Genomic DNA, 26,810 nt, shown 5'->3' with positions numbered 1-26,810 from the left:
TAGAGATGAAGAATTAACAGATAAACAACAGGGTTTGTTGTTGCTTGGTGCCTTTGTGTTTTTTTCTGCTGTTTTCCTTTTATTCTCCAGTGCAAGATGTTGGAGGTGTGGCTAATGGTTAAATGACAGCAGTCAATCACTTTATTCTATAAAAGCCTGGACCCAGCTTTGACTGGGGAGACTCCTGTACACTTTCCCAGAAGGTTGTTGGAGCTTCTTCTCTCCTCTTCAGTGGGGATGCCTGCCAGAGAGATTGATTCTCAAGAATCAAGACCCACCCAGGGACACCAGCTATGGCTGGGCAAGGGTGAGAGATCACAGGATCACAGAATATTAGGGGTTGGAAGGGACCTCCAAAGATCATCAAGTCCAACCCCCCTGCCAGAGCAGGACCAAAACCAGGGCAGGTCACTCAGAAAGGCATCCAGACAGGTCTGGAAAGTCTCCAGAGAAGGAGACTCCACAGCCTCTCTGGGCAGCCTGTCCCAGGGCTCTGTCACCCTCACAGCAAAGAAGTTCTTCCTCATGTTGAGGTGGAACTTCCTGGGATTCAGTTTGCATCTATTTCTCCTCATCCTGTCATAGGGCACAAGTGACAAAAGCTTGTCCTGCCTTCTTGATGCCCTCATGTATTTATAGACATTAATTAGATCCCCCCTCAGTCTTCTATCTAGACTGAACAGCCCCAGGTCTCTCAGCCTTTCCTCCTCAGGCAGGTGTTCCAGTCCCTTCGTCATCCCTGTAGCCTCCCTTGGCCTCTCCCTGTCCCTCTTGAACTGGGGAGCCCAGAACTGGACACAACACTCCAAGCGAGGTCTCACCAGGGCCGAGTAGAGGGGGAGGAGAACCTCCCTGACCTGCTGGACACACTCCTGATGCACCCCAATATACCATGGGCCTTTATTGTCTTAATTAGTAAACTTGACATTAAGCAATTGCTCATCGTTAAGTTTTAAGATTATAGGATCCTTTAAGTCCATAGTTAGGGTCTAGACCTTATATAAAACTTGTTAATAAGTAAGTGGTCAACATTTTAATGGTTAACGTTTATTGTTTGATTCAACTACTAGTAATACATTTACTGTTGAGAATTTTTTTGCATTCTAACCTGAGCTTCTGTTCCAATCTCCACATTTCTCTACAATTTGAATGTGCTTGTGCCCTCTGAGGGATTAGGGCCCTGGTGTCATATGCAGTAGCCCTCAATCAGTGCATACACATCTCCTCTGCCATCCCGTCCTGTCTGGGACACTGACACACTCTCTGTCCCCAGGTCTGTGGTTGGCTGCCCACAGGCACAATGCTGCCCCTGCCACTACCAGGCTCTGGACAACCCGGAGCTGTCCTGTGCAGACAACAGGAGAAATGAGGTGCAGAGTGGTTTGATCTTCTACTTGATGGACTGGTGGTACCCGGGCGCTGCTCCCACGGCCCAGCTGGGTCTGGGTGAGCTGGATCCCTGCCATCATCCCCAGAGCTGGTGTCTTTGCTTTTTCTTCTGCCAGAATATGGTCCTCAGAGCTAAAATTTTATCCTTGCCCCTCTACCACAGGACTTCTGTTTGCTGCACTTGTGTCTTCAGCTCACAAATCAGCCTGCTGCACATCCATCCCAGTGGGTGTCCAGGATCATCCCCTGCCGGCGTGGCTGGCTTGGGTGTCATATGCAGTAGCCCTCAATCAGTGCATACACATCTCCTCTGCCATCCCGTCCTGTCTGGGACACTGACACACTCTCTGTCCCCAGGTCTGTGGTTGGCTGCCCACAGGCACAATGCTGCCCCTGCCACTACCAGGCTCTGGACAACCCGGAGCTGTCCTGTGCAGACAACAGGAGAAATGAGGTGCAGAGTGGTTTGATCTTCTACTTGATGGACTGGTGGTACCCGGGCGCTGCTCCCACGGCCCAGCTGGGTCTGGGTGAGCTGGATCCCTGCCATCATCCCCAGAGCTGGTGTCTTTGCTTTTTCTTCTGCCAGAATATGGTCCTCAGAGCTAAAATTTTATCCTTGCCCCTCTACCACAGGACTTCTGTTTGCTGCACTTGTGTCTTCAGCTCACAAATCAGCCTGCTGCACATCCATCCCAGTGGGTGTCCAGGATCATCCCCTGCCGGCGTGGCTGGCTTGACTGCCAGTAAAGATGCCACAAGGTGGCTGCCAAATGTGCCTGAGGACAGGCCAGCTCTGCTCAGAGCTGCTGGCCCAGGTGGAACACCTTGGCTGGTCCCAGCCCAGTGCCCTGCTGTCCCAGACCTGTCCTCTGAGCAGGGGTTCCAGCTGCTTGCAAGGCACAAGCCTCTGGGGGCTCCTCAGGGGGGAGCGGCTCTTCCAAGAGGAGAACAGACAGGGCTGCTGATAAAAAAAAAGAGCAAACACATGATAAACCACATCCCTGCTGGGGCTGCTTCTGCTAATGAAGAGCAGGGCTTTGCCCAAGTCTGAGGGCATGGAGGAAGGGCTGAGAAAACTTGGGAAAGCTGCAAAGCTGGTCCCTGAGTGGGGGGGCTCTAGCAGAAGGTCCATCTGACAATTTTGGTGAGCCCTTAGGGGCTGTTGCTCCTGTGAGGCATTTTCCCTAGGAGCAGACAGCAATCCTTGGAGGAAAGAGGCCAGGGTCTCTGGTCAGGGGACAGAAGGACATACTGCCAGTCTGGGAAGGTCTGGCAGGTCTCACAATGGTTTCAGCTCTGCACTGATGCCTGCAGCCAATACTGGGGCTCTTCGGAAAGTATTTCTGAATGACTCCCAGCCTTCATTCCCATTTTGTTCTGTTTAAATTTTTCCTCTAAGACAATCTCAGTCCTAATTGTTCTCAGATTTAGGAAACTGGCTCTTCCTGAGGCCCAGAAAACATCTTTGCTGTTTGGGACAGCATCTTTCTTGCTCACAGTGAGCTCCCTTGGCCCACATCTGTGCCTCAGGCTACTGCAGGGCTTCAGGCCAGATAGTGACTTCCTTTTTTTTAATCAGTGTGAGGTCCATGCCACCCCTCACCCATGCTGGGCGGAAACTTTTTGGCTCCAGAAATCATCTATGGTTTTTGCAGAGCCTCAGACATTTCATGGTGATGGGGAGACCCTCTGAGCATCTGTGGCATGAGATTGCTCCTGTGGACTGTCTGTCCCTCTCCACAGAGACAAAAAGACCTCTGCCATGTGGCTTCCCTGGCAGAACAGTGATGCAGTGGGGTGCAGCACCCTGGGCCTTCAGCAGCCCTGAACAGAGCTCAGGCTCTGCAACAGAAGTAGCTTTCCTTTAACAACGCATCTCTCCAGTGTCTCACTGGAGGATCTGGACTAAACCAGCTGCTAAATGCACTGTCTAAGCCCTCAGGGGGATTTGACTGCTGCCCTTGGTCTCCTCTTCACCACTCTAAAGCAAGTCAGCCAGGTCCCTGCTCTTCCCTTTGTGACTCCCATGCTCCGGGACAGGGATCTCTGTGAGGGGAGGTTTGAGCAGGGGCATTAGCTTTCTTCCAGCCAACACTTGCCAGTGAACACTGGAAATCCATCCCCCCTTGTGGGAGCCCAGTGGCTGCATTAGTGACTGGGAGCTAGAGCATTCCATCCCGAGGGCAAGACACAGAGATGCCCACTTGCCCTCTGCGCCTCTGGCACAGCCCAGTCCAGGAGGCTGCTCACATGTCCCTGCAGCACCACAGCCACGTCCTTGTTGCATCAGCCTGAGGTTGCTGCCAGGATTTGTCCATCTGCCCTGCAAAGTGTGCGAGAAAGAGCTACATGTGGGAAGGTGGGGAAATGGGCACAGGGGTTGGACCATGGGACAGGGAGGAGCTGAGCAAGAGAGGGCAGCAGGCAGGTGTGCTGCAAGATGAGCTATGGCTTGATGGCACATGTTAGAGCTGGTCCTCAGACTATGACCCTGTTAATGACATTAGCTGGAGTGACTGGATTATCTGGATGTGCTCGGGAAGGATTGTGAGCACAGAGAAGGGGCAAAACAGCCACATGGGCTGGGAAAGTTGTTAGGGTAAGGGCAGGTCTCTGCACAGCTCCCCCAGGGGTGTCCATGAAAGTTGAAACAGAAATGGAAGAGCATTTTGGGAACACCAGCATGGCCTTGGTCAGCAGGGTGCTGGCAGAGGGGACAGGCTTGTACACACACTGTCACGTGGGCACTGCCAAGAGCTGCCCTGGTCCTGGCTCTGCTTGCCCACTGGCTTGATGAAGGACTTGGCACAGGAAGAAGTGGGATGGATGGGTGGAAGGAGAGCTGGTTTTATGAGAGGAGCATGAAAAGCACTTGGCTTGTTTAGTCTAGGAAAATGAAGACTGGGAGAGAGCTGGTCTATAATTACATCTGGGAATAAACAGCAGGAGGGAGAAGAGCTATTTAGGCTAGAGGACAGTGCTGGCAAAGGAGCAGATGGCTATCAGCTGGCTGTGAACATGGTTATGCTGCAAGTGAGTGGAACCATCCCCTCCCTGCAAAAGGAGACCCTCCAGCAGCCTCTCCTGGGGTCAAGCAGGGGCAAAACACACAGCTCAGTGGAAATTTTCAGCTCAACAGCCTTGTCAAAAATCATGTTGCATCTTAATAGCCCCAAACACCTCTGTGACCCTGTGGCAGTGATGAAAGGGGAGTCCCTGGGTGGGACCAGCCACAGTGGGCAACTGGCAGGGTTATCTGAGAACACCAGAGGAATGATACTCATAGCCCCAGTGCCATCACAGCCAAGATCCCACCATGCTCATCACTGATGTAAGCTGTGATGCTGACAGGCACATCCATCCACTCAGCAGCTGTGGGTCTGGGAAGCTGGTGGGTCACCGGATGCTTAAAAAAAAAGAAACAATAACAAAAAAGAAAAGCTGGCGCAGATCCAGTTTGGCCCTGGCCCGGATTAAAAAAACAAACAAACATGACATTCCTGGTGAACTAGAAACCCTGGCACCCAGCCATTGCTGCAAATAGCCCGACTGGTTTCAAGATGGATCTTGAAAAATTTATGAGGAGGATTACCCGAGCAGTTGCCTGTGGTAGCAGGGGATGGGAATGGGTCCCTCAGGAGTGCTTCCCCGGCCAACGTTCAACCCGTGGCCACAGCCCCGTGCACAAGGACATGGACACCCTGCTGCAGCTGGGCTGGAGTGGTGGCCTGACCACCTTCCTGTGGGACTGCTCTCCTCCCTCCTGTGCCACCCAGCCCTGCTTGGTGGCCACAGAGATAGCCCTGGGAAATCATCTTTGTAAACTGAGAGGGAAGGGATAGGTGTGTGAGTCCTGGACATGCTGCTTGGGAAGGTGATGCCTTGACCACCTGAGGAACCTGAGTATACACAAGTCCATGGGACCTGATGAGATGTATCCCAGAGTACTGAAGGAATTGGCTGATGTAGTTGCCAAGCCACTCTCCATGACATTTGAAAAGTCCTGGCAGTCAGGTGAAGTCCCTGGTGACCAGAAGAAAGGAAATATTATGCCAATTTTTAAAAAGGATAGAAAGGAGGATCCTGGGAACTACCGACCTGTCAGCCTCACCTCTGTGTCTGGGAAGATCATGAAGCAGATCCTCCTAGAAGCTCTTAGAAGGCACATGGAGGACAGGGAGGTGATTCAGGATAGGCAACATGGCTTTACTAAGGGCACATCCTGCCTGACCAACCTAGTGGCTGCATTGGTGGACAAGGGAAAAGCAGTGGATGTCATCTCTGGGTTTGCAAGGCCTTTGACATCGTCCCCCACAGCATCCTTCTCTGTAAGTGTGGATGGTCTTGATGATTTGAAGGCCTTTTCCAACCTTGACGATTCCATGATTCTGTAAGTTGGAGAGATACGGATTTGATGGGTGGCCTTTTGTGGATAAGATCACATCCAGAGGGTGGTGGTCAATGGCTTGATGTCCTGATGGAGGAGAGTGACAAGTGGTGTCCCTCAGGGTTTTAAATTCTTCATTAATGACATAGGCAGTGAGATCGAGAGCACCCTCAGCAAGTTTGCCAAGGACACTAAGCTGACTGGTGTTGTCAACATGCCAGAGGTACAGGATGTCATCTGGTGGGACCTGGATAAGCTGGAGAAGTGGGCCTGTGTGAACTTCATGAGGTTTAACAAGGTCAAATGCAAGGTTCTGCACCTGGGTAGAGGCAATCCTCATTATCAACACAGATTGGGGGATGGTGTGACAGAGAGCAGCCCTGCAGACTTGGGGGAACTGGTGGATGGAAAGGTGGACATGATCCAATGATGTGAGCTTGCAGCCCAGAGGGCCAGTTGCATCCTGGGCTGCATCAGAAGAAGTGTGGCCAGCAGATCGAGGGAGGTGATTCTGCCCCTCTGCTCTGCTCTTGTGAGGCTTCACCTGGAGTAACTGTGTGCAGCTCTGGAGCCCTCAACACAAAGACATGGAGCTGTTGCAGCAAGTCCGTAGGAGGACCACACAAATGATCAGAGGGCTGGAACAGCTCTCCTATGAAAACAGACAGAGAGCTGGGATTATTTGGCCTCAAGAGGAGAAGACTGGGGAGACCGTATAGTGGCCTTTCAATCTGAAGGTGGCCTACAGGAAAGCTGGGAAGGAATTGTTGACAAGAGTGTGTAGTGATAGGATGAGGGGCAATGGTTTTAAACTAGAGGTGGGTAGATTTAGATTAGATATTAGGAGGAAGTTCTTTACTATGAGGGTGGTGAAACACTGTCAAAGGTTGCTCAGAGAGGTGGTGGAGGCGCCATCCCTGGAGACATTCAGGGTCAAGCTTGACAGGACTCAGAGAAAAGTGATCTGGTTAGAGATGTCCCTGCTTACTGCAGGGAGGTTAGACTAGATGACCTTGAAGGGTCCCTTCCAAATGAACCCATTATATGATGGTATGATTCTGTGCCATAGCCAGATCTCACAGCTGATGTAGCTGATGCTCAGGAGGGGCTCAGGGCTGGTCTCTATACAGCCAAGTCAAGGTGGTGTTCAAAAGCACCTTGCACATCACTCTTGGTCCTGTTTTGTCCTCCAGTTCCCTTCTCCCATCACCTCTTTGCTGTACCCAGAGCCTCTGCTATTCCATTTCACTTCCCCACACACTCTGGAATCAGTATTTCCCTTCACCTTCCCTTGACATGAGAACTCAGGGGGTGTCCTGCAGCACTTCACCACCTGATCCCCCTGCATGCTGCGGTTGTGCTGCCAGGTCACCCTCACCCAAGCCCTCACAGGTCTGACAGTCCCCCATCCCACATGTTCCCATGCTCCTTTCCTCTCCTCCTACCACAGTCATGTTCTGGTGGGACACTGATAAAAGCCTCTGTGAAGACAGTCCCCCCACATCCCCCTCTCCCTTTTCAGGACTGTTCTGTGCCCACAGCCAGGTTCAGGTGTGAAGCTGTTGTGCTACTTCTGTGGCTCTCAGCAGATTTTTGGCAGGAACACCACAGTCCCAGGTACTGATTTGTCCCCAGGGGGATCAGTAACAGCACTGTCATCTTTCTCAGCCAGCATTAATTATGCACATTAGGGTGAGAACCATGGACACTGGCAGAGGGACCCTGCACTTGATCTTCACCCTGCCTGTGTTGGTCAGGCTCATGGAACTTCCACTCACCTGTTCTGGGCCATCACCACCTCCCTTCTAGCTTCCTCATGTTTCTCAGGCTTCCCATAATCACCCTTCCCCATTGAAAGACATCCCTGGGCATGGTGGGAACTGTGAGCACTGTGGTCACTGCTGCTCAGCCCCTCTGAGTGTACCATGGGAGCAGACAGCAGGTGGCAGCCCCAGTGACAGCTGGTGCATGATGTGTAAGGCAAAGCACACACCTGGTGCAACGGATGCATAGCACCATGAGTAGCACCACGTGTAGCATCAGGTGTAGCACCATGTGCACACCTGCACAGCTTTCTCCTGCAAGGCCCAAAGAAGGAGCTGTGTGTCCCTGGGTGCTCCCAGTTGCACACTCTCAGGACATGTCACCAAGGGGATTCCCACCCAGCTTTACCACTCAGAGCTTTCTCCTTGTGACCTCATTGCTTCTCATTTCTTACCTGTTTCCTCTTCCCTCCCAGTTGTTTTGGACACTGTTTTGTGTTGATGGCCTGTTCCTTCCCCATGCCTCCAAGCCCACAGAAAACATGAACCAGCTCCACCAAGGCTCTTGGCCAGGCAGCTGGTTCTGAAAGAGACCTGAAATCTTGCTGACACTTGGAGGGCTCAGGGGCTCCTTCGAGCTTCTTTGGCTCAAAGCAGGTTACAGCGATGGGACACAGGGCCTTTCAAAGTGTGACATACATGGTGCTTTGGCATTCCCAAAACATAGAATCACAGAATCTTAGGGATTGGAAGGGATGTTGAAAGATCATGCAGTCCAAGCCCCCTGCCAGAGCAGAGTCACTCAGAGCACATCACACAGGAACATGTCCAGGCATGTTTGGAATGTTTCCAGAGAAGGAGACTCCACAACCTGTCTGGGCAGCCTGGCCCAGGGCTCTGTCATCCTCACAGTGAAAAAGGTTTTCTTCATGTTTTTGTGGAACCTCCTGTGCTCCAGTTTGTACCCATTGCCCCTTGTCTTATAACTGGACCTCACTGAGAAGAACCTGGCTCCATCTTCCTGACACTCACCCTTTACTTATTTATAAACATTGATGAGGTCACCCCTCAGCTAAAGCTAAAGAGACCCAACTCCCTCAGCCTTTCCTCATCAGGTAGATGTTCCACTCCATCATCTTTGTGGCTGTGTACTGGACTCTTTCCAGCAGTTCCCTGTCCTTCTTGAACTGAGGAGCCCAGAATAGGACATAATATTCCAGATGTGGCCTCACCAAGACAAAGTAGAGGGGCCAAAGAGCCTCTCTTGACCTACTAACCACACCCCTACTAATACACCTCAGGAGGCCACTGGCCTTCTTGGCCACCAGGGCATGTTGCTGGCTCATGGTTATCCTTCTGTCCACCAGGATGCTGCTAGTCCCCCCACATCCCCCTCTCCCTTTTCAGGACTGTTCTGTGCCCACAGCCAGGTTCAGGTGTGAAGCTGTTGTGCTACTTCTGTGGCTCTCAGCAGATTTTTGGCAGGAACACCACAGTCCCAGGTACTGATTTGTCCCCAGGGGGATCAGTAACAGCACTGTCATCTTTCTCAGCCAGCATTAATTATGCACATTAGGGTGAGAACCATGGACACTGGCAGAGGGACCCTGCACTTGATCTTCACCCTGCCTGTGTTGGTCAGGCTCATGGAACTTCCACTCACCTGTTCTGGGCCATCACCACCTCCCTTCTAGCTTCCTCATGTTTCTCAGGCTTCCCATAATCACCCTTCCCCATTGAAAGACATCCCTGGGCATGGTGGGAACTGTGAGCACTGTGGTCACTGCTGCTCAGCCCCTCTGAGTGTACCATGGGAGCAGACAGCAGGTGGCAGCCCCAGTGACAGCTGGTGCATGATGTGTAAGGCAAAGCACACACCTGGTGCAACGGATGCATAGCACCATGAGTAGCACCACGTGTAGCATCAGGTGTAGCACCATGTGCACACCTGCACAGCTTTCTCCTGCAAGGCCCAAAGAAGGAGCTGTGTGTCCCTGGGTGCTCCCAGTTGCACACTCTCAGGACATGTCACCAAGGGGATTCCCACCCAGCTTTACCACTCAGAGCTTTCTCCTTGTGACCTCATTGCTTCTCATTTCTTACCTGTTTCCTCTTCCCTCCCAGTTGTTTTGGACACTGTTTTGTGTTGATGGCCTGTTCCTTCCCCATGCCTCCAAGCCCACAGAAAACATGAACCAGCTCCACCAAGGCTCTTGGCCAGGCAGCTGGTTCTGAAAGAGACCTGAAATCTTGCTGACACTTGGAGGGCTCAGGGGCTCCTTCGAGCTTCTTTGGCTCAAAGCAGGTTACAGCGATGGGACACAGGGCCTTTCAAAGTGTGACATACATGGTGCTTTGGCATTCCCAAAACATAGAATCACAGAATCTTAGGGATTGGAAGGGATGTTGAAAGATCATGCAGTCCAAGCCCCCTGCCAGAGCAGAGTCACTCAGAGCACATCACACAGGAACATGTCCAGGCATGTTTGGAATGTTTCCAGAGAAGGAGACTCCACAACCTGTCTGGGCAGCCTGGCCCAGGGCTCTGTCATCCTCACAGTGAAAAAGGTTTTCTTCATGTTTTTGTGGAACCTCCTGTGCTCCAGTTTGTACCCATTGCCCCTTGTCTTATAACTGGACCTCACTGAGAAGAACCTGGCTCCATCTTCCTGACACTCACCCTTTACTTATTTATAAACATTGATGAGGTCACCCCTCAGCTAAAGCTAAAGAGACCCAACTCCCTCAGCCTTTCCTCATCAGGTAGATGTTCCACTCCATCATCTTTGTGGCTGTGTACTGGACTCTTTCCAGCAGTTCCCTGTCCTTCTTGAACTGAGGAGCCCAGAATAGGACATAATATTCCAGATGTGGCCTCACCAAGACAAAGTAGAGGGGCCAAAGAGCCTCTCTTGACCTACTAACCACACCCCTACTAATACACCTCAGGAGGCCACTGGCCTTCTTGGCCACCAGGGCATGTTGCTGGCTCATGGTTATCCTTCTGTCCACCAGGATGCTGCTCTCCAGCAGGTCAGTCCCCAAACCATGCTGGTCCATGGGGTTTTTCTTTCCCAGAAGCAAGACTCTGCACTTGTCCTTATTGGGTTACATTACATTTCTCCCTGCCCAGCTCTCCAGCCTGTCCAGGTCTCGTGAGAGGTACCTGAGAGGTAAACCTGCTCCCCAAGCACAGCAGACTTTTGTCCCCGTAACATCATCCCCTTCAGACCCCCACAGACCCCTCTTTGGGATGGGGCCTGCCTGTCTTGGTTTCACAGCTCCACAGAGTTCCCAGGTACAATGACACAAAAAAAGATTTGATCTCCTGTGTAGAAATAAGGAAATATTTTCTCTCCTTTCAGTGCCCAAGCTGCCAGAGGCCTGTGACTGTGTCCTTCCTTCCCTGAGGGACCTTCAAACATCCCTGTTCCATGCCTGCATGACATGCTTTAGCTGATGTTCAGCCCAGATAGTGAAGAACAGGGTGAAGAAGGATCACAGCAGGGTTTTTGAGTCACCACCTACACCTGTCTGCCAGTGGACTACGCAAGCAGGAGTCCTGACCCTCCATGCACGGGGGACACAGGGGGATGCAGGGGCACCACAGCACCATGGAACCATCAGATCTTCATGGTTGGAAAGGACGACTAAGGTCACCAAGTCCAACCATCAACACAAAGAAATACCCCACAGAAGCCAAACCAAAACACAACCACACAACCTTGGCCACTAGAGCATGTCCTGAAGTACCAAATCTACATGGCTTTTGAACACCTCCAGGGATGGTGACTCCACCACCTCCCTGGGCAGCTGTTCCAGGGCCTGACCACTCTTTCAGTGCAGAAATTCTTCCTGATCTCCAATCTGAACCTCCCCTGTGCAACTTCAGGCCATCTCCTCTGGTCCTACCATTATTTACTTCGGAGAAGAGCCCAACTCTCACCTCCCTATAATCTCCTTTCAGGTAGTTGTAGAAAGTGATGTTATTTGGGCCTAATCCAAAAACAAAGAATTGAGGGTTTGCTCAGCATTTATGGCCCTTGGCAAAACAGACTCAACATGAGGAAAAAACATCAATATAATTTCACACTAATGAAACACGCGCAGGACACAGACACACACAGAGCGGGGCTCACACATGTTACCCCACCCTGCCCTTCTTCCTGGGCCCAAATCACTTTGTTCTCCATTTCTCTCCCTCCTTTCTCCCAGTGGCACAGGGGGATGGGGTATAGAGTTAGTTCACAGGCTGGTGAACAGGGGTTCCTGCTGCTCCTTCCTCCTCAGGAAGAAGGATTCCTCACAGTCTTGCCCTGCTTCCCCATGGGGTCCCTCCCATGGCAGAGAGTTCTCCACAAACCTCTCCTCCATGAGTCCTTCCCATGAGGTGCAATCCTTCAGGTCCCCCAAGGGCTGCTCCAGCATAGGATTCCCACAAAGTTACTGCTGCTTCTGGACCAGCCACTTCCCCTTGCGTGTCATCCTCCACAGCTGCAGATCCAAGTCCACAGGCTGCAGCTCCACATTTGCCCCTCCTGGTGCCTTCAGGGAATGTTCCACCATGTTCCTCCATGAGTGCAGGGGGATAGCAGCCATCTCCCCAAGGGCTGCAGGGAACTTCTGCTCAGGCACCTCTTTCCTCTTCTTCCTCACAGCCTTGGGATCCCCACTGCAGCACTGCTCTCATCTCTCCAGCTCAGCTCTCTCCCCTGCTCTCTCTGCTCTCAGGTCTTGTATCACCAGGGAAGCTCACAGCACTGGAGACAGGTGTGTTTTGTGCAATGGGCCACCTCAGGTGGTGACAAGGACACAGCCCTGCCCCAGCAGCACTCTCCTCTCCTACAAAAGCTTCAGCCTTGCCCCTAGGTCACAATCCCACCCCATGCCCATGTCCTGCTGCCCCACACATCATCAGGCAGTGCAGCAGGTACAGGAAGGGCAGCAAATGCCCTATGCTGGTCTTGCTGCTTGCCTGGGACCCTGCCACCCCTGCCTTGGGACAGGGCAGCTCCTGTCCCTGCATGCCCCACGGCTGGGCAGAGTAATGGAGGGTGCCAGCACCACAGCACCCAAACTGCCTGCACTGTGCCTGCAGCACCACGCTGCTTGGGGAGAGCTGTTTGATGCCAGCCCCCCTTCCTTATGTGCTAAGATGCAAAATATTTTAATCCATTATTCTCTTTTGTGTTCCTTTTCTTTCCCAGGCTGGATTCCTAGAAGACAGGGAATTTATGGTGTGAGTCTGCTCCAGCCGCAGAGAAAGCCCAGCCAAGGTCAACACCACGAGACAGGCAACTCCTGCCAAGGGGGGAAAGAGCGATCGTTTAGTGCTTGAAGGAGAAGGAAACCAAACCAGAACCGTTCCAAAACATTTAGATATAAAACACCCCCCACCTCAAAACCCTTTGGTGGAAAAAGACCAAAAGCCATCAGGACCATGTCTGGACAATTCCTCCTCTCTTCACCTGCCCCAGCCCCTCTTCACTTGCCCCAGCCCCTGTTCCTGGCACAGAAGCAGGGAGGTCAGTGAGAGGGGACATAGCTGGTGGCACAGGGACATGGTTGTGGTGAGCTCCATTGCTTACCCAGAGCTCAGACAGTTAAGCCAGCTTTTAACACCTAGTTTCCAGGCTACCTTTTTTTATTTAGTGCCGTTCTTGCATGTCTGTTGGGTTTATCATTGCTCTCTACAATCCACTGTGTTGCGTCTGCCTGGTGCTGCTGGACATGGCTCTGGGACGTGCCCTGTGCACAGGGGGCAGAGACTTCAGCTTCTCGTGGCACACACACTCCCAGCCCAGTGCTGGCAGCTCTGAGGAATTCGAGCCATTTTGTTGCTTCAGACGATGAACTTTGGGGTGTTCTCCACCACGTCCTTCCTAGGGTGGGTGTGTGCCTGTGAGCACCCGCACCAGGCTCTGCCACACGTGTGCGCGTGTTGGTGAGGCTGTGGTGGGACAGATGCCAGGGCACTGCCCTCACTGCCCTCACTGCCCACACTGCCCATGCTGTCTGCACTGCCTGTGCTGCCCACACTGCCTGTGGTGTCTGCACTGCCTGTGGTGTGGTGAGAGAGGGGAAAGCATTGGTCCATGGGGTGAGCAGCTCCAAGGATCAGGATGGGGCTTGTGGAGCCTTGGCACGGGCAGACATGCTGGTTTTTCACAGATGTAAAGCAGACACAGTGGGGAAGGGAACAGTCTGTTCTCCCCAGGTGAGGCAGACAGGAGGCATACAGGCTCTGGTTCCAGCGAGGGAAAGTCAGGCTGAGGACCAGGAAAAGTGATCCCAGCAAAGCAGCTGGCCCAGCTTTGCCAGTGTGAAAGTACCCAGCCCTGGGACTGGGCAGGGCAGGATGGTAGAGCAGGCAGGAGTCCTGCCTCAGGACATCCCTCTGGGGTTCCACAGGCCTCCCTGGGCATTGGTGTGGGCACCAGGCTCTGCCCCTCGCCAAGCCTGGCTGCCTGTTCCCTCTCCATCCTCTTAGTTCTTTTGTTGCCCCTTCCCATTGCCCCAGGAGATGGGACAGGGTCCCTGTCACAGCCAGGGAGCTGCTGAAGATGGCAGAAGGGTGTCATTGCTCATGGGAGGTGATGAGGGGTAGGATGAGCCGAGGCTGTGAACAGGAGAGGTCCCATGGCCAGACAGTGACCGATCCACAGCATCAAGGGTTGATGCACTGGCATCACACACCACTCCCAGCTCCCCTGCCTGCCTGCCTTTATCCTTTTGATGATGCCAAAGCCTGGATCTCAAACCCACTCCCAGTCGTGACCTACATACTAGTTGGAGGCCGCTCTCCACCTCATGGGAGCTGTTGAAAAGGCAAAGCATGGCTGAGGCAGGCATCACACTATGTGCTGTGGTGTCCAGGGTGTTTCTGTGCCTCCCACATCTGCTCACTTAGGGCTCTTGTCACCACTTGGAGGGACTTAGTCATGCGCTGCCCACAACTTGCTGTACCCTCAGCCCTTGGAGGACATGCCTGTCCATGGCAGAAGGACCAAAGAGCTCTGTTGGGCAGCATGTCCTGCTCTCCTTCCACATCAAGACTGCCCATGTGCTGTTCTGGGGACAAGCCTGGGGTGACCCAATGGGCAGGATTTCCACAATCTGCCCTGAGCTCCACCATTACATAGGAGATGTTTTCTGTAAACCAGTAGACATGTCCTTCCTCCAACTCTGCTGGGTCATCACCATAGTCTTCCCAAACCAAGTTTCAAGAGCACATGCAGGAAGAGCTTCGAATAAGCCAGACTTCTGGTGTCCAAGCTCCACTGGGCCAGTGACTAGTGCTGGAAATGTCCTCTGGCCATGGATCTGCTGGGACAAAGGTGGGATATTGCAGGGACATCCTTGCACATCTGAGCAGATGAAGTTGAAGTGGATGAGCAAAGCCATGGTCTGGGCCAGCACTCAGGGTGTCAGTGGTACTGGTCTTCTGAGTGGGTTTTGCAGGTAGGCTCATTATCTTGTCTGCAGTGGTAGGGCTGACTGATGATGCACATGCACCCTCAGCCCTGGCAGAAAGCTGACCATCTGTGATAGATTCCTTCCACCACTGGCAGCAGAGCAGCCTCAGAGCTAGGCACCAAGCCCAGTTCAGTGCAAGGTGCCTGTTGTAAGAATGGTCCCATGGCCCTGGTGAACCCACCATCTCCAGTGCAGCATATCTGGACCAATGGTACTGGCAAAAATCTGCCACCTTCTCCAGCTGGATCTACCACTTGCATATGTGCCCTGTGCCCAGCAGCGCTCAGGACAACCTGTGCCCATGAGCTGGTGCCAGCTTGTCCTCTGCACTTTATCCAGGGGAAACGCTGTTTCCTGCGTGTGTCCTGCCCATCAACTGCGGCCACTGCCATGACTCATGCAGCTGGTTTCCTCTCCCAGTCCTTTGCGCCTCCTGGCCTCTCCTTCCCACTCCCACCCTTCCTTGGCAGGGAAGGGTGTGAAATGCCCAGTTTATCACGGGCCTGTTCCCCAGCCACTGCTATACAGGCACCTCCCTGCTCTACATGGCCCAGATCCCAGATCTGGGGGCACCAGAGCAGGTCTCTGGCCTGGCTACAGCCCTCCTGCTGCTCACTGAGCACCCTGAGCACCCTGGTCACCCTGAGCATAGGGTTGGCCTCTCAGGAAGTCCTCTAATCTGGAGACTCCACTGACCCTAGACCTTAGCAAAAGTTCCCTTGCACAGCCCCCCCCTGGGAGGTGTCCCATGCCTGTGTGGTTGGGATGCTGACTGACCACAAAAGGTCTGGTGGCAATCACACTGCACCCATCTGGGCAAACATGCTTACGTGTCCCAGCAGCTGCCTTTGGTGTCTTGCAGTAAGTGCTCATCCCATGCCCAGAAACTGCCTTGGGGAACTGAGGAGGGAAAGGCAGAAATTTCCAGTAGCAACATTTGTGTGGTCTGAACACAATCCCTGAAGGGAATAAAGGGGTTTTGGTTAAAGGTTTGGTGTCTAATGCATTGGTTTCTGTTTCTGCCTCTGCCATGCTCCAGTCCAAGGCAAGTTCCATTGAGGCTGCTCCTCAGCACTGCTCCCCACTGCCTTGGTCTGCAACAAGGATGGTCAGAACAATGCTGTCAGAGGTGCTTGGCCACTTGGGATGACAGGGTCCTCCTAAGTCTTTCCTAGACTGGGGAAAGAATTGTTGACCCTGTTTACCCCACTTGACTTCTGAATCTGATTGATGTCTCCCTGTTTGAGGCCCCTCAGCTTGGGTCCATGTAAGGGGCTTAGAAAGAACTGAACATTACTGGAATTCTTCTCTTGCTAACTTTAAACATTCATTACTTTAAATGTTAATCCCCCAGGATTATTCCACTGGAGAAAGCAATGTAAAGCAACGGGGGAGAGAACAGTGTGTCTTCTTGCCCCTTGCACACCACTCGATGGCCCTTTTGGGGAGGGAAGCATGAAAATGCCAATATGAGCTTTTCCAAACCTGGCTCAATTTTTACACCTCGGTGTGGACTCTCAAACAAGCCAAGTCTGAAGTCTCTCACTCCAGATGATTTTGAGTCTTAGATGTCCAAAGTGTCTCTGTGGAGCATGAGGGGGGAATGTGTATTTTTCCATGTGTGTGACTCAGGAATGACTGAACCCAGTTGGTTCCAATTTCTTGAAAAATCTACTTTTGGCTTAAGCCCAAGAGTGCAAACTTTCAACCAAAAACGAGTTGATTTTGAGTGCTAAATAACATTTAAAAAGGCTTAGAAGGGAAACTGGATTTCAACCATCATTATGGCAATCACTTCTCATGGCCCTCTGACAGCAATAGCAGAGCAAGTAGTGAAAGTAATTCCCTAGGAAAATTCACTTGGATTCCACAGACAGATTGGGCTTCGGCTGCAGATGCTTTGTACTGGCTGCTCAAAAGCTCAGCCCCTGGAACAGTAAAGGAGCAGGAGTGCTCAGCTTCACAAGGCATGGAAGGATGGGAGGGAGGGGTTGGAGGTCAGCCCCAGGCCTTGGCACTGGCTGAGCAGGGCAATAGCTTTCACACCAAGACACAGCCCTGCCTGGGGAGACTCTGCTCTCTCTCCCTCTGGGTAATGCCTTCACTGCAATCCACCCTGTTCAGTCAGGGAAGATTTATTCCCTGAGAAGTGCCTGAATAATTTCAAGCCACGAGTAATTAAAGACTTGTGTAATCTGCTTGCAAACACGAAGCAAGGCAGGGAAAAGGAAAACCTCTAGAAAACCAACATGTTGTGAATTAACTCTAATCAGGCTAACAATGATGGATGTGCTCCTCCTGTGGCCCTCATCTGCAAGCTTATTATGCTAATCACTGCAAAGGCCCTGTGCTGGATGAGGATGAGATGGACCAGCTGATAGACTGTGTTCCTCCTGCATTTCGAGGATGCTGGATCTCGGCAGGGAGATGCTGTCCAACTTGGCCATAGTCACACCAGTAAATCAATGGCCGGGCTATAGCAGGCACATGTGGCTCCCTGGCTCTGAAGAGAGGCCGACAGATTTTCCTGAAAAGAGCAAACTGTTTACATTTGGGGAAAGAAGCTCCACTAATTGGAAAGAAAGCTGAGGCCTTGCATTGCTCACCAAAGTAGGCAGGACACCGTAGTAAAGCACAGAGCTGCAAGCTGGGAGGAGTTTCTGGTACCTCTCGTCCAACCTCCTCCTCAGACCAGGGCTAGTTCCAAGGAGACACCAGGTGGCTTTGGGCTTTGTCCAGGCCAGTTGTGAACATCTCCAAGGATGATTTTTGCCTTCGGTGTTAAAATAATTTCCTTCATGTCAGTCTGGATTTTTCTAAGCCACAACTTGTGCTGGTTGCACTTGGATCCTCTGAGAAGAGTCTGGTTAGGTCTTCCTAACTCATTAGGCAGTGATGATAGCAATTAGATAGTTCTTCAGCTGGAGAAACCCATGTCCCTCAGCCTCCCCTCATGCATCATGTGCCCCTTACAATCTTGATGAGCACTGGACTCATTCCAGCATGTCACTTTTATATAGTAATCCCAACCAAAATACAACATTAAGTCTCACCAAGAGCTGAATGGGCATGGCACGAAACTGGTAAAGGTACAAATCACCTCACTGCCCCACTGGTGTCACCACCTGATGCTCACAGGTTTCTGCTTGCAGCAAGTGTGGTCAAACAAGTACCCAGCTCAAGGATGAAAGGCTGGGCAGGTGCTCAGGTCAAGGGAAGTACAATGCTGGGCTCATCAAGCAACATGTCTCAGGCCAAAACCATGGAAAGATGTATGTTCTGTGGCAGGAACACACACAGACCATTAAAGGACATTGGGTGTTGGACGTGACTGTGGTGAAGAGAGATGTTCTGCCTGTGAGGGCATGAGTGAGTGGCACAGGATGACCCTCATGATGGGGAGTGCCTTGCAGAAACATAGTGCATCAGTGTGGATATGCCAGGACCCGCTCAGATGAGAGAGATTTGAGGGTTGATGGGGTTGAGGTTTGACTGACTTTGGCTGCAGGCTCTGTTCTGGGAGGAGGAGAAATATCTGTGGTGAAGTTTGCTGACAACACCAAGATAGTGGAGAGAACACTCCAGAAGGGAGAGCCACCCTCCAGGATGACCTAGACAGGCTGGAGGAGTAGGCCAGCAGGAACCTTAAGAAGTTCGGTGGGGAGAAGTGTCTTGCACCTGGGAACCAGGACCATAGTTCAGACTGGGATCCACCTGGCTGGAGAGCAGCCCTGTGGAAAGGAACCTGGGGGTCTTGATGGGTAACAGGCTCACCATGAGTGCACAGTGTGCTGCAGGGCAAAGAAAGCCACCAGGATGCTGGGCTGCACTAACAAGGGCATTACCAGCAGAGATCAAGAAGTTATCATCTTGCTCTACTTGGCCCTTGTCAGACCACACCTGGAGTGTTGTGTTCAGTTCTAGTCCCTGCTCTACAAAAAGGATGGGACAGGCTGGACAGGGGCCAGAGAAGGGCCACAGGAATGATCAGAGGACTGAAGAATCTGCCATATGAGGAGAGGCTGAGAAAACTGGGTTTGTGCAGCCTGGAGAAGAGAAGGCTCAGGGGAGACTTCATTACATGATCCAATACTTAAAGGGTGGTTCCCAAGAAGATGGAGACTCCCTGTTCACAAGGAATCACATGGAAAAGACAAGGGGTCATGGGCACAAGTTGCTTCTGGGGAGATTCCAACTGGACACAAGAGGTAAATTTTTCACCAGTTTAACATTGGAATAGTCTCCCAAAGGAAGTGGTGGATTCCCCCAGACTGAACACTTTGAAGTCTCAGCTTGACAGGGTGCTGAGCCACCTCATATCAACTACAGTAATACCTAGAAAGATTGGACCAGATGATCCTGGAGGTCCCTTTCAACCTAGGATTCTATGATTCTCTATCTCCAGGGCTTTGTAGAGAAACAGGCACCTCCAAGACTGTCTCCAGATTGGGATCTGCAGCTCATATAAAGGAGGTTGTAGACTGAAGTATTGCATGAACTCAAGTATTTCTGGGTCAACTCAGAGGCTTCTTATGCTGAAGCCACTGCAGTCACCATGGACAAAATGTGGTGGGTGGGATGGGGTCCTTGTCTCTGTCCCCTGGGGAGCTGGGGCAGAGAGGCCCCATGGAGGGACATGCTGGCTGAACCATGCTTCTCCTAACACGGGCTCATTGGTCCAGGATCTCAGCATTTCCTGGGGGGCTTTTCACATTGGTTGTGCTCACGTCCTTTTTAGGCACTGAAGAAAACATTCCAGATATGTCCCTTAATCCTGAGTGCTCATAAATCTTGCTGTCACAGTGAGAGCCTTCCATTTCCAGATATAGATTGGAAAGCAAATGCTACCAACTATTCTGGCATGTGGCAGCTGATAGGTGGCCCCAGAATTTACTATTTTAGACTTGGTCTTTGTTGTCAGGGAGACATGATAGAAAAGCTGGTTGCAGAGTATGGACATTGACCACATAAGTTTTACCTAAAACAAACTGAAGAACAACATCTGCCAGGTTAGCACTTTAAGTGGGGTACTTGTCCTTCCTGTATTGGTAGAAGTTTAGGGGCCCAGTCAACTGAACTGAAGAGCACAGAGCCTGAACGTGCCAGAGGACAATACGGTTTTCAAGACTAAAGTATAAACCTACTTGGTACCTCCTCTTGCAAGAAGAGTGGCTTGTCCATCAAAGATGACAATGAAAATGGACAGAGCTTAAAGACATCAGGCAAATGTGCAGGGCAAAGTGGGTCTGAGGAACTGGCAGTGCCTAGTGTCAATGAGAATTGCCAGGAGTCAAGCTGAGCTGAACTTTGCAAAGGAAGTTCAAACGGTGAAAAACTCTTCAGCTAAGTTGACAAGGAGAAAGGGTGAAGAGTGCAGGGAGAAGAGTGGAGATTAAAGGTAATGTCAGGATGCCCCCACCTTGCATTTCTTGTGAGGTCAATGGTGCACCCACCACCGACTGGCTTATGGTGATGTTCCCAGGAAACCAAAACCAGTGGTGGGCTCAGCCCAGGGTGACCTGCCTACCCCAGTCCTACCTGAACGATTGGCTCCAGCTCAACACAGCACCTATGGAAATAAGTCAGTGTGGCCTGGGGAGGGTCAGCAAGGGTGAGGGGCTCATCAGTCACCCCCAGCCTTGAGATGGGTCTCCTTGGAGTCCTGGAAGTCTCCTGACCCTGTCCCTGTGAAAAGGCTTTCTCAGAACAGCAGCTCTTGGATAGAGGGTTACGCTGTGCAGAGCAAAGGACAAACCAATGCACTGTGTGACTGGCAGGAAGGATTTTGAGTATCAGTTATTGTCAGGTGTAAAATCAATGAAGGGAAAGGTTAGGACATGGGAGCAGCACGATGGATTGTTGGCTGACTGCACAGGGCTGTAAGACACCAGCAGCAGTCAGGACAGAGGGAGACAGCTATTGTACCAGGGAGCTATGCAAGCTTCTCAGGGAAGGTGTGTCTTAAGACCACAGTTCTGCAGTCCCACAGACATGGATGGGGCCACCAGGAAAGAGGTTGCTCTTTGCCAGAACTCTGGGGACCAGAGGAGAGCAGGCAGGTGGGCTCATGGCAGCGGGAGGGTGCTGCTGGAATAGGCACAGAAGAGTTCAAGCTGGTGGAGGCCACCTCTTTGCTGCCTTGGGGCTAGGAGAAGGTAAGGGATGAAAAAGACCTAGGAGAGTGGTGGGAATGGAGAGGACAATGCTTGCTTTATGAGATACTGATGCTGCTGGGAGGCAGCGAGGTCTGACTCATGAGATAATAATCCTTATAGTGTGGATACTAAATCCATAGATACTGTAGATGTTGGTAGTGTGGATTTTACCTGTAGGCTCATGGAGGACAGGGGAACACCAGTCTGGAGGAGCCATTCTGAAGGAGCTGGCCAGTAATGGATTTTAACTAAGGCAATAAAAAGGGATACTAGCACTTCCTTAGGAAATTCAGGCAGTGCCAGGAGTGAGCATTTTTGTAGACGTTGAGAGGAGGAAATCCTGTCTCAGTGTCCAGCAGGAGGTGAATCCTTGCTCTAGCAATAAAGGAGGAGGACCAGGAGATGCAACCTGTCCTCTCTCTCTCCTTGGACCAGGCTCAGCTTAGCTCTGTCCCCTGCTCCCAACTCTGTTCCTTTCAGCATCCCAGCAGGGCTTTTCAGTTCAGCAAGACCCTCATGGCTCTCCCACCACAACTCTGCCATAGGACTTGGCCCTGCAGCCTCCACCCCACTGCAAAGCAGAACTTGCACCAAGATCCAGGCTGGGTCCCCATGTGGCCCCTGTGTACATGCACATCGCCTCCAAGGAATGTGCTTTCTGGGTGGAAACTGTGTAATCGGAGAAATATTTCATATTTTTGTTCCTTCACATTCCCAACATGAAAAATGAATCGAGAAGTCTCACAAATAAGGGGCTGAGTTTCTCATTTACATATTTCTGTGACTGTTGGAGGAGGGGGAGCTGCAGCCCTGCCAACCATGTCCTAAGCCTTCCCTCGTGCACCTTCACTCCTGCTGGCAGCTCCTCGCACTCCCTGGAACACGTTGCCCCAAGACCCACACGCCGGGCTTTGCATCACCCTCCCTCCTGCCAAGCATCTTGGGCAGCCTCAGACTGCTGGCACAGGCTTGGTGGGGAGGCAATGGGCAGCTGAGAGTCTTGGAGACATCCCAGCCCCAAGGAGGTTTTTGGGATTCAAAGAGGAGCAGAGCGGAAGGGTGTGCTGGAGGGGAGGAGCCCTGTGCTGTGGTCCCCGCTTGGCTCTGGGGACAGGGCCTGAGGCAGTAACAGGAGGTGGCTGAGGAAGGGGACACAGAGAAGTGCTTGATGGAACAAGTAGAAGAGACATGGAGGTGAAGGAAGGAAGGACAGGGGCAGGTCAGCCCAAGGCAGCAGGCAGGTGAGCACGGGCGATGTGGCTCTGCCTTCACACTGGAAACCTTGTTGTCCTGTAGCTCCCTCCTTGGGCACAGCTCTCGCTCACCATGACACGGCTGCACCACCTCTCCATCAACTCTGCAGGTTGGGGAGGGGAACAGGGTCTCTGACTACCCCCTGTGGATCCCCCAAAAGTGTTTGCAGCAAGGTGTGTTGAGACTTCTATCTGGGGCAATTGTTTCTCTCCCAGTTCCTCTGGAGAGGTCTGTGGGTCTCCAAGGGTCTGCAATGGGTGTAGGGCAGCAGAGAGCCCTTCTGGGTTCTTAGCAAAACCATCCCAAGGCATGTGCCGGGCTGGGAGATGCATCTCCCCTTTGGGTTGCTACTGATGTGTCCACCAGCAACCCGACCTTGTCCTGATCATGCCTAGGTTCAGGCATGGGACTTGGCAGGTGGAGATGCAGCACAGACATCAGCTGTGGCCACAGTGTCCCCTGGACCTCCTTCTCCACAGGCCATGCTTGGGGCTTCAGGTGAGCCACCATCTGGCACTGCAAAGGGGAGACCTGTACATGTCACCCAAGGGTTAATGGCTATAAACTCTGCTGCTAAAGCTATCTTCTGGTTTCAATTTAACTTTGCTTTTGCATGTGGATTAGACTCAAGGATTTTCATATTCACTTAATAATCTCCCCACTTAAGCACCAAAGAGATGAATGCTTGGGAGAGCCAGGGGAGAAAGTAGGTCATTTAACACTTATCTCCCTGAAAGGTGATCTGACTTTCCCAGGCCTCAGCAAGCAAGGAGAGATGGACACTTGGCTGTGAAGCTGAAATGATGCTGAAGAGGCAGACATGAGGTTGGCAGAGCCTGTGTGCAAGGGCTGGGGAGAGATATGCCCCTGACTCTCCACCCTGCTCTTCCAAGGGTCCATGAAGAGCAAGGGACATGGGGCAGCCACGATCTCTGTCCTCCATCCAGCAGATCATGACAGGGTGCCCTGAGCCTTGGTGATGCCATGTGTGAGATGGATCATCTACCCAAATCCACCAAGTTGACACTGCTGAGCCCAGGAAAGCCCAAGGACAATGTTCCTCATGCACAGCACACAGGCACCAGGATCTTGCCCTGGCTTTCAGAGGCCCCTCTCCTGTCGGACTAGAGTCTCACAGAAAAAAGATATTTTTGGAGCAGAAGCAAGAGTGTCCTGCAAAGTTGTCTAAACATATCACAAGGAAACAGGAATGTGGGGCACAGCAAAAATAACACAGGGCTGGCTGCTCACAGCTCAACCTCCTTGCCTTCCCTGCAGCCAGCTCCCAGGACACGGGGTTGGCAAAGCAAGCCAAGGCTGTTCCCAAGCCAGGGAGCATGCCAGGAACCGACCAGGCAGGGACACAGTGTACAGCTCTCCTCAAGCTCCTCTGCTGTGCTAGGGCTGGGGGAGACCACTAAGCTTCAGAAATCCATGTTAGAAGGGGCTGTAACAGCACCAGGACTCTGATGGGCTCTGCTGAGCTTTTGGTCACCTGCAAGACTCATTCTGTCACTTACACTGTTCATGGAGTAGGACAAGGGTGTGAGTTCTCCCCTGCCCAGGGTGCTCCCCAGCAGACCAGCAATGGGGACATTCCTCCATACACTGATCCCCCCATGGTCCTGTTCAAGCCACAGCAAACAGAAGTCACAGTGCAATGGGCTGGCAGGCAAGAAAGCCACTGGAAGCCCCACACAGGGCCAGGAGGATCACCTCCACCAGATGATGTTGTCCTGGCCTTTCTCTAGTGTCCCAGTTTACAGCTCCTCTACATTATCCATCTTAAGAATGAGAGCTGGACATGTTCCAAGTCATGGACACAGTCCAATGGACTTGGTCTCTGGGCAACTTGTTCTATGTTACCCTGCTTGAGCAGGGGGTTAGATAAGATGCCTCCAGAGATCCCTGCCAACTTCAACCAGTCTATGATCCAGTGACTTTCCCTCTCCTCAGCCACTGAACATGCTCTTCCCTGCACTATCTCCATCCTCCAAGCCCAAACTCCTGGTGCATGGACCAGCAGGTGAGTCCTATCTTCCAATCCTTCAGTGCTTGCTCAGAGGACATGGGGGCTACATGCCCAGTGGTGTATCATTGACAAGGTCACCCTGCCATTCAGCCTGATGCAGATGGACTGGCACACACACTTCCTTGGGGAGCAGCAGATGCACCACTAGGAGGATTTTTCCCAGTTAGATCCCTGAGCAGGTGGCTGCCAGGTCCCCATCCCCAGTGGCCTCCTTGGGCCACATAGTCTAACAATACTGGTGATTCTTCACAGTTCTGGACTTCTTGGGGTGGCCATAGCAGCTTGCAGGATGTTGCAGGCTCTTTCTGCAGCTCCATAGCTCTCCTGCTCATCAGACATGCACAGCCCCCACATCTCCTTGCCAAGGGCTGTGCTCCATCTCATGTTCAAATTTTTGGGTTGATGGCAGCCTGGATACAGCTTGCGCCTAAAGGCACCTGATCAGATTAGATGGTCCTCATGAGAGCAGACAGGGTCCTCACCTCCCCGTCTGAGACTCTTTAGAGAAAGCGGAAAGGATAAAAAAGGAGCTTTTAACACAAAACATCTGGCGTGTTGCTGTGCCTTGCACAGCAGGATGGGAGAGGGGAGGAAAGAGGAGATGTCTGGATACAGTGACTGCCCTAGAGCAGCTGGACCAGCCATCTCCATGTGCTCACTGCCCCATGATCCCATGTCCCCCCAGTATGCTCTCAAAGCAGTGGCTCAGGTACATGCCCTGCATCCTGTGTGCCCTGGGACAGAGCAGCCTGCAGGCTGCAGGGCCATCTGGAGGAGCCTGAAGCCACCCAAAGACCAACACCAGGAACAGATCTGCTGTCTGCTGCTGCAAGCCAGCACCAGGAGAGGTCCCAGGTTTCCTCTGGGAGATGAAAACTCAACACCCAAAGCAGGAGGAAGCTAGGACAGTTAAACAGGGAGGGTGTTAGAGAACAAACTGTGCCTGGGAGAGAGCTGTAAAACACTTGGTAGTCTCTCCGGCAAGCAGGCAGGAAAGAGAATTCAGATGGACTCAAACATCAATTCCACCTGCTCTGAGCATGGTCCAGGAGAGCAGGGCAGAGCTCTGAGCTGGGATCAGAGCCTTGCAGTGACCCAGTCTAATGCTCCCTTTTATCACCTGGCTTTAAATAGGCACTTTTATGATGTGCTAGGAAGGGGCATATGGTTCTCTAATTAACTCAAGAGTGCTGAGTTGTGAAGTGCAGTGAGGAAAAGCAGCTACAGCACGGGGATGGCAGGGCTCATGCTGGTGGCTCAGCTCCCTCTGCCCAGCAGCACTCAGCCTGGGCTCTGTGCCCTCTCTCAAGGACACAGCCTGATCCCAGCTCTGCAGGGGCTTGGCCAGCCACTCCCTGAGGCTTTGCCCTCAGAAGTGGAATCTGAAAACCTCTGGCTGGTGAAAATGACATTGATGCAGAGGATGTTCCCCTGCAGAAGTCCCTGGGGAGTTCACAGCATGGCAGTTTCTTCTTTAATCTCATTTTGCTGGGATTTTGCTGTTTGTTTTGCATTTGGATGCTCCTTGCATCCAACTGGATTAAAAAGCAACAGCAGAGGGGTGTCCTTGACCATACCATCTGCTGTGGATGGTTTCTTACTCACCATGTCTGCCCATGTGGGGCTGGTGGGACTACTGAAGAACACACCATTATTTCATCTGCTCAGGCTGGGGCTCCCCAGGGCTGGCACTAGGGTACCTCTGAGTCTGGGAAACACCTTCAGCATTGCCAACAGAACTAAAAGCCTGACACTTTTTTTTACCTAAAAACAATATTCTGTGATTTCTATCCCTGAAATCAAAGCTAAATCCCTAATAATTTTAATTCAAAGTGAAATGCTTGTTTTAGTCTTCAACGTGATGGCTGAGTCTGCTTTATTTGTTCAGTCATTAAACGTAATCCATGCTAGAATAAAAAAATCCCCTCCCATTTTTCTTTGAAATGGTGAAACATTTCATCAATACTATTTTTGTCTCAAGTCTCTTCAGTGAGACTGGCCCAAGGCAACATGTATGAGAAGTATTAATTAAATTGAAGTTATTCATGTGGTAGTTACAAACAACATCTTAATTGGCTGAGTTAAGCCAAAGCATGACTGTGGGCAATGTGATCAGGGTGGCAGGGCAGAGGGGAACTTGAAAGCCACTGAAGAGTTTCACCCATGCCTGTCCCCAAGGCAAACAGCCCCCTCGTTTTGGCACACCACTGACACCAGGGCACTCTCAGCATGGGGGGATGGTGTTTCAAACACCAGCTTGCAAGACTATGTAGCTGGAAGAATTGTCCCTGCTCAGACTCTGCTGCAAATAAATGAGATGAGGACAGTGAAGCCTCTGTTATTTCAGCAGG

General features: G+C 51.9%; 1 protein-coding gene across 1 annotated transcript in view; it reads left to right on the top strand.

The window, feature by feature from the left end:
- The first annotated feature begins 293 nt into the window (after window positions 1-293).
- The window catches only part of LOC104389109, an 81,183-nt gene continuing 54,666 nt past the window's right edge, over window positions 294-26,810 (top strand). The window contains exons 1-4 of the mRNA XM_009998063.1: window positions 294-307; window positions 1,274-1,408; window positions 1,747-1,919; window positions 5,929-6,053. Coding sequence (XP_009996365.1) covers window positions 294-307; window positions 1,274-1,408; window positions 1,747-1,919; window positions 5,929-6,053 — 447 coding nt within the window. The remainder of the gene's footprint in view (window positions 308-1,273; window positions 1,409-1,746; window positions 1,920-5,928; window positions 6,054-26,810) is intronic.

Source organism: Chaetura pelagica, unplaced genomic scaffold (assembly GCF_000747805.2).
Source record: "Chaetura pelagica isolate M959 unplaced genomic scaffold, ChaPel_1.0 scaffold325, whole genome shotgun sequence".
In the NCBI taxonomy this organism is placed as follows: domain Eukaryota; kingdom Metazoa; phylum Chordata; class Aves; order Apodiformes; family Apodidae; genus Chaetura; species Chaetura pelagica.
Note: the sequence above shows the minus strand (reverse complement) of the source record. Positions and strands in the feature narration are given on the sequence as shown.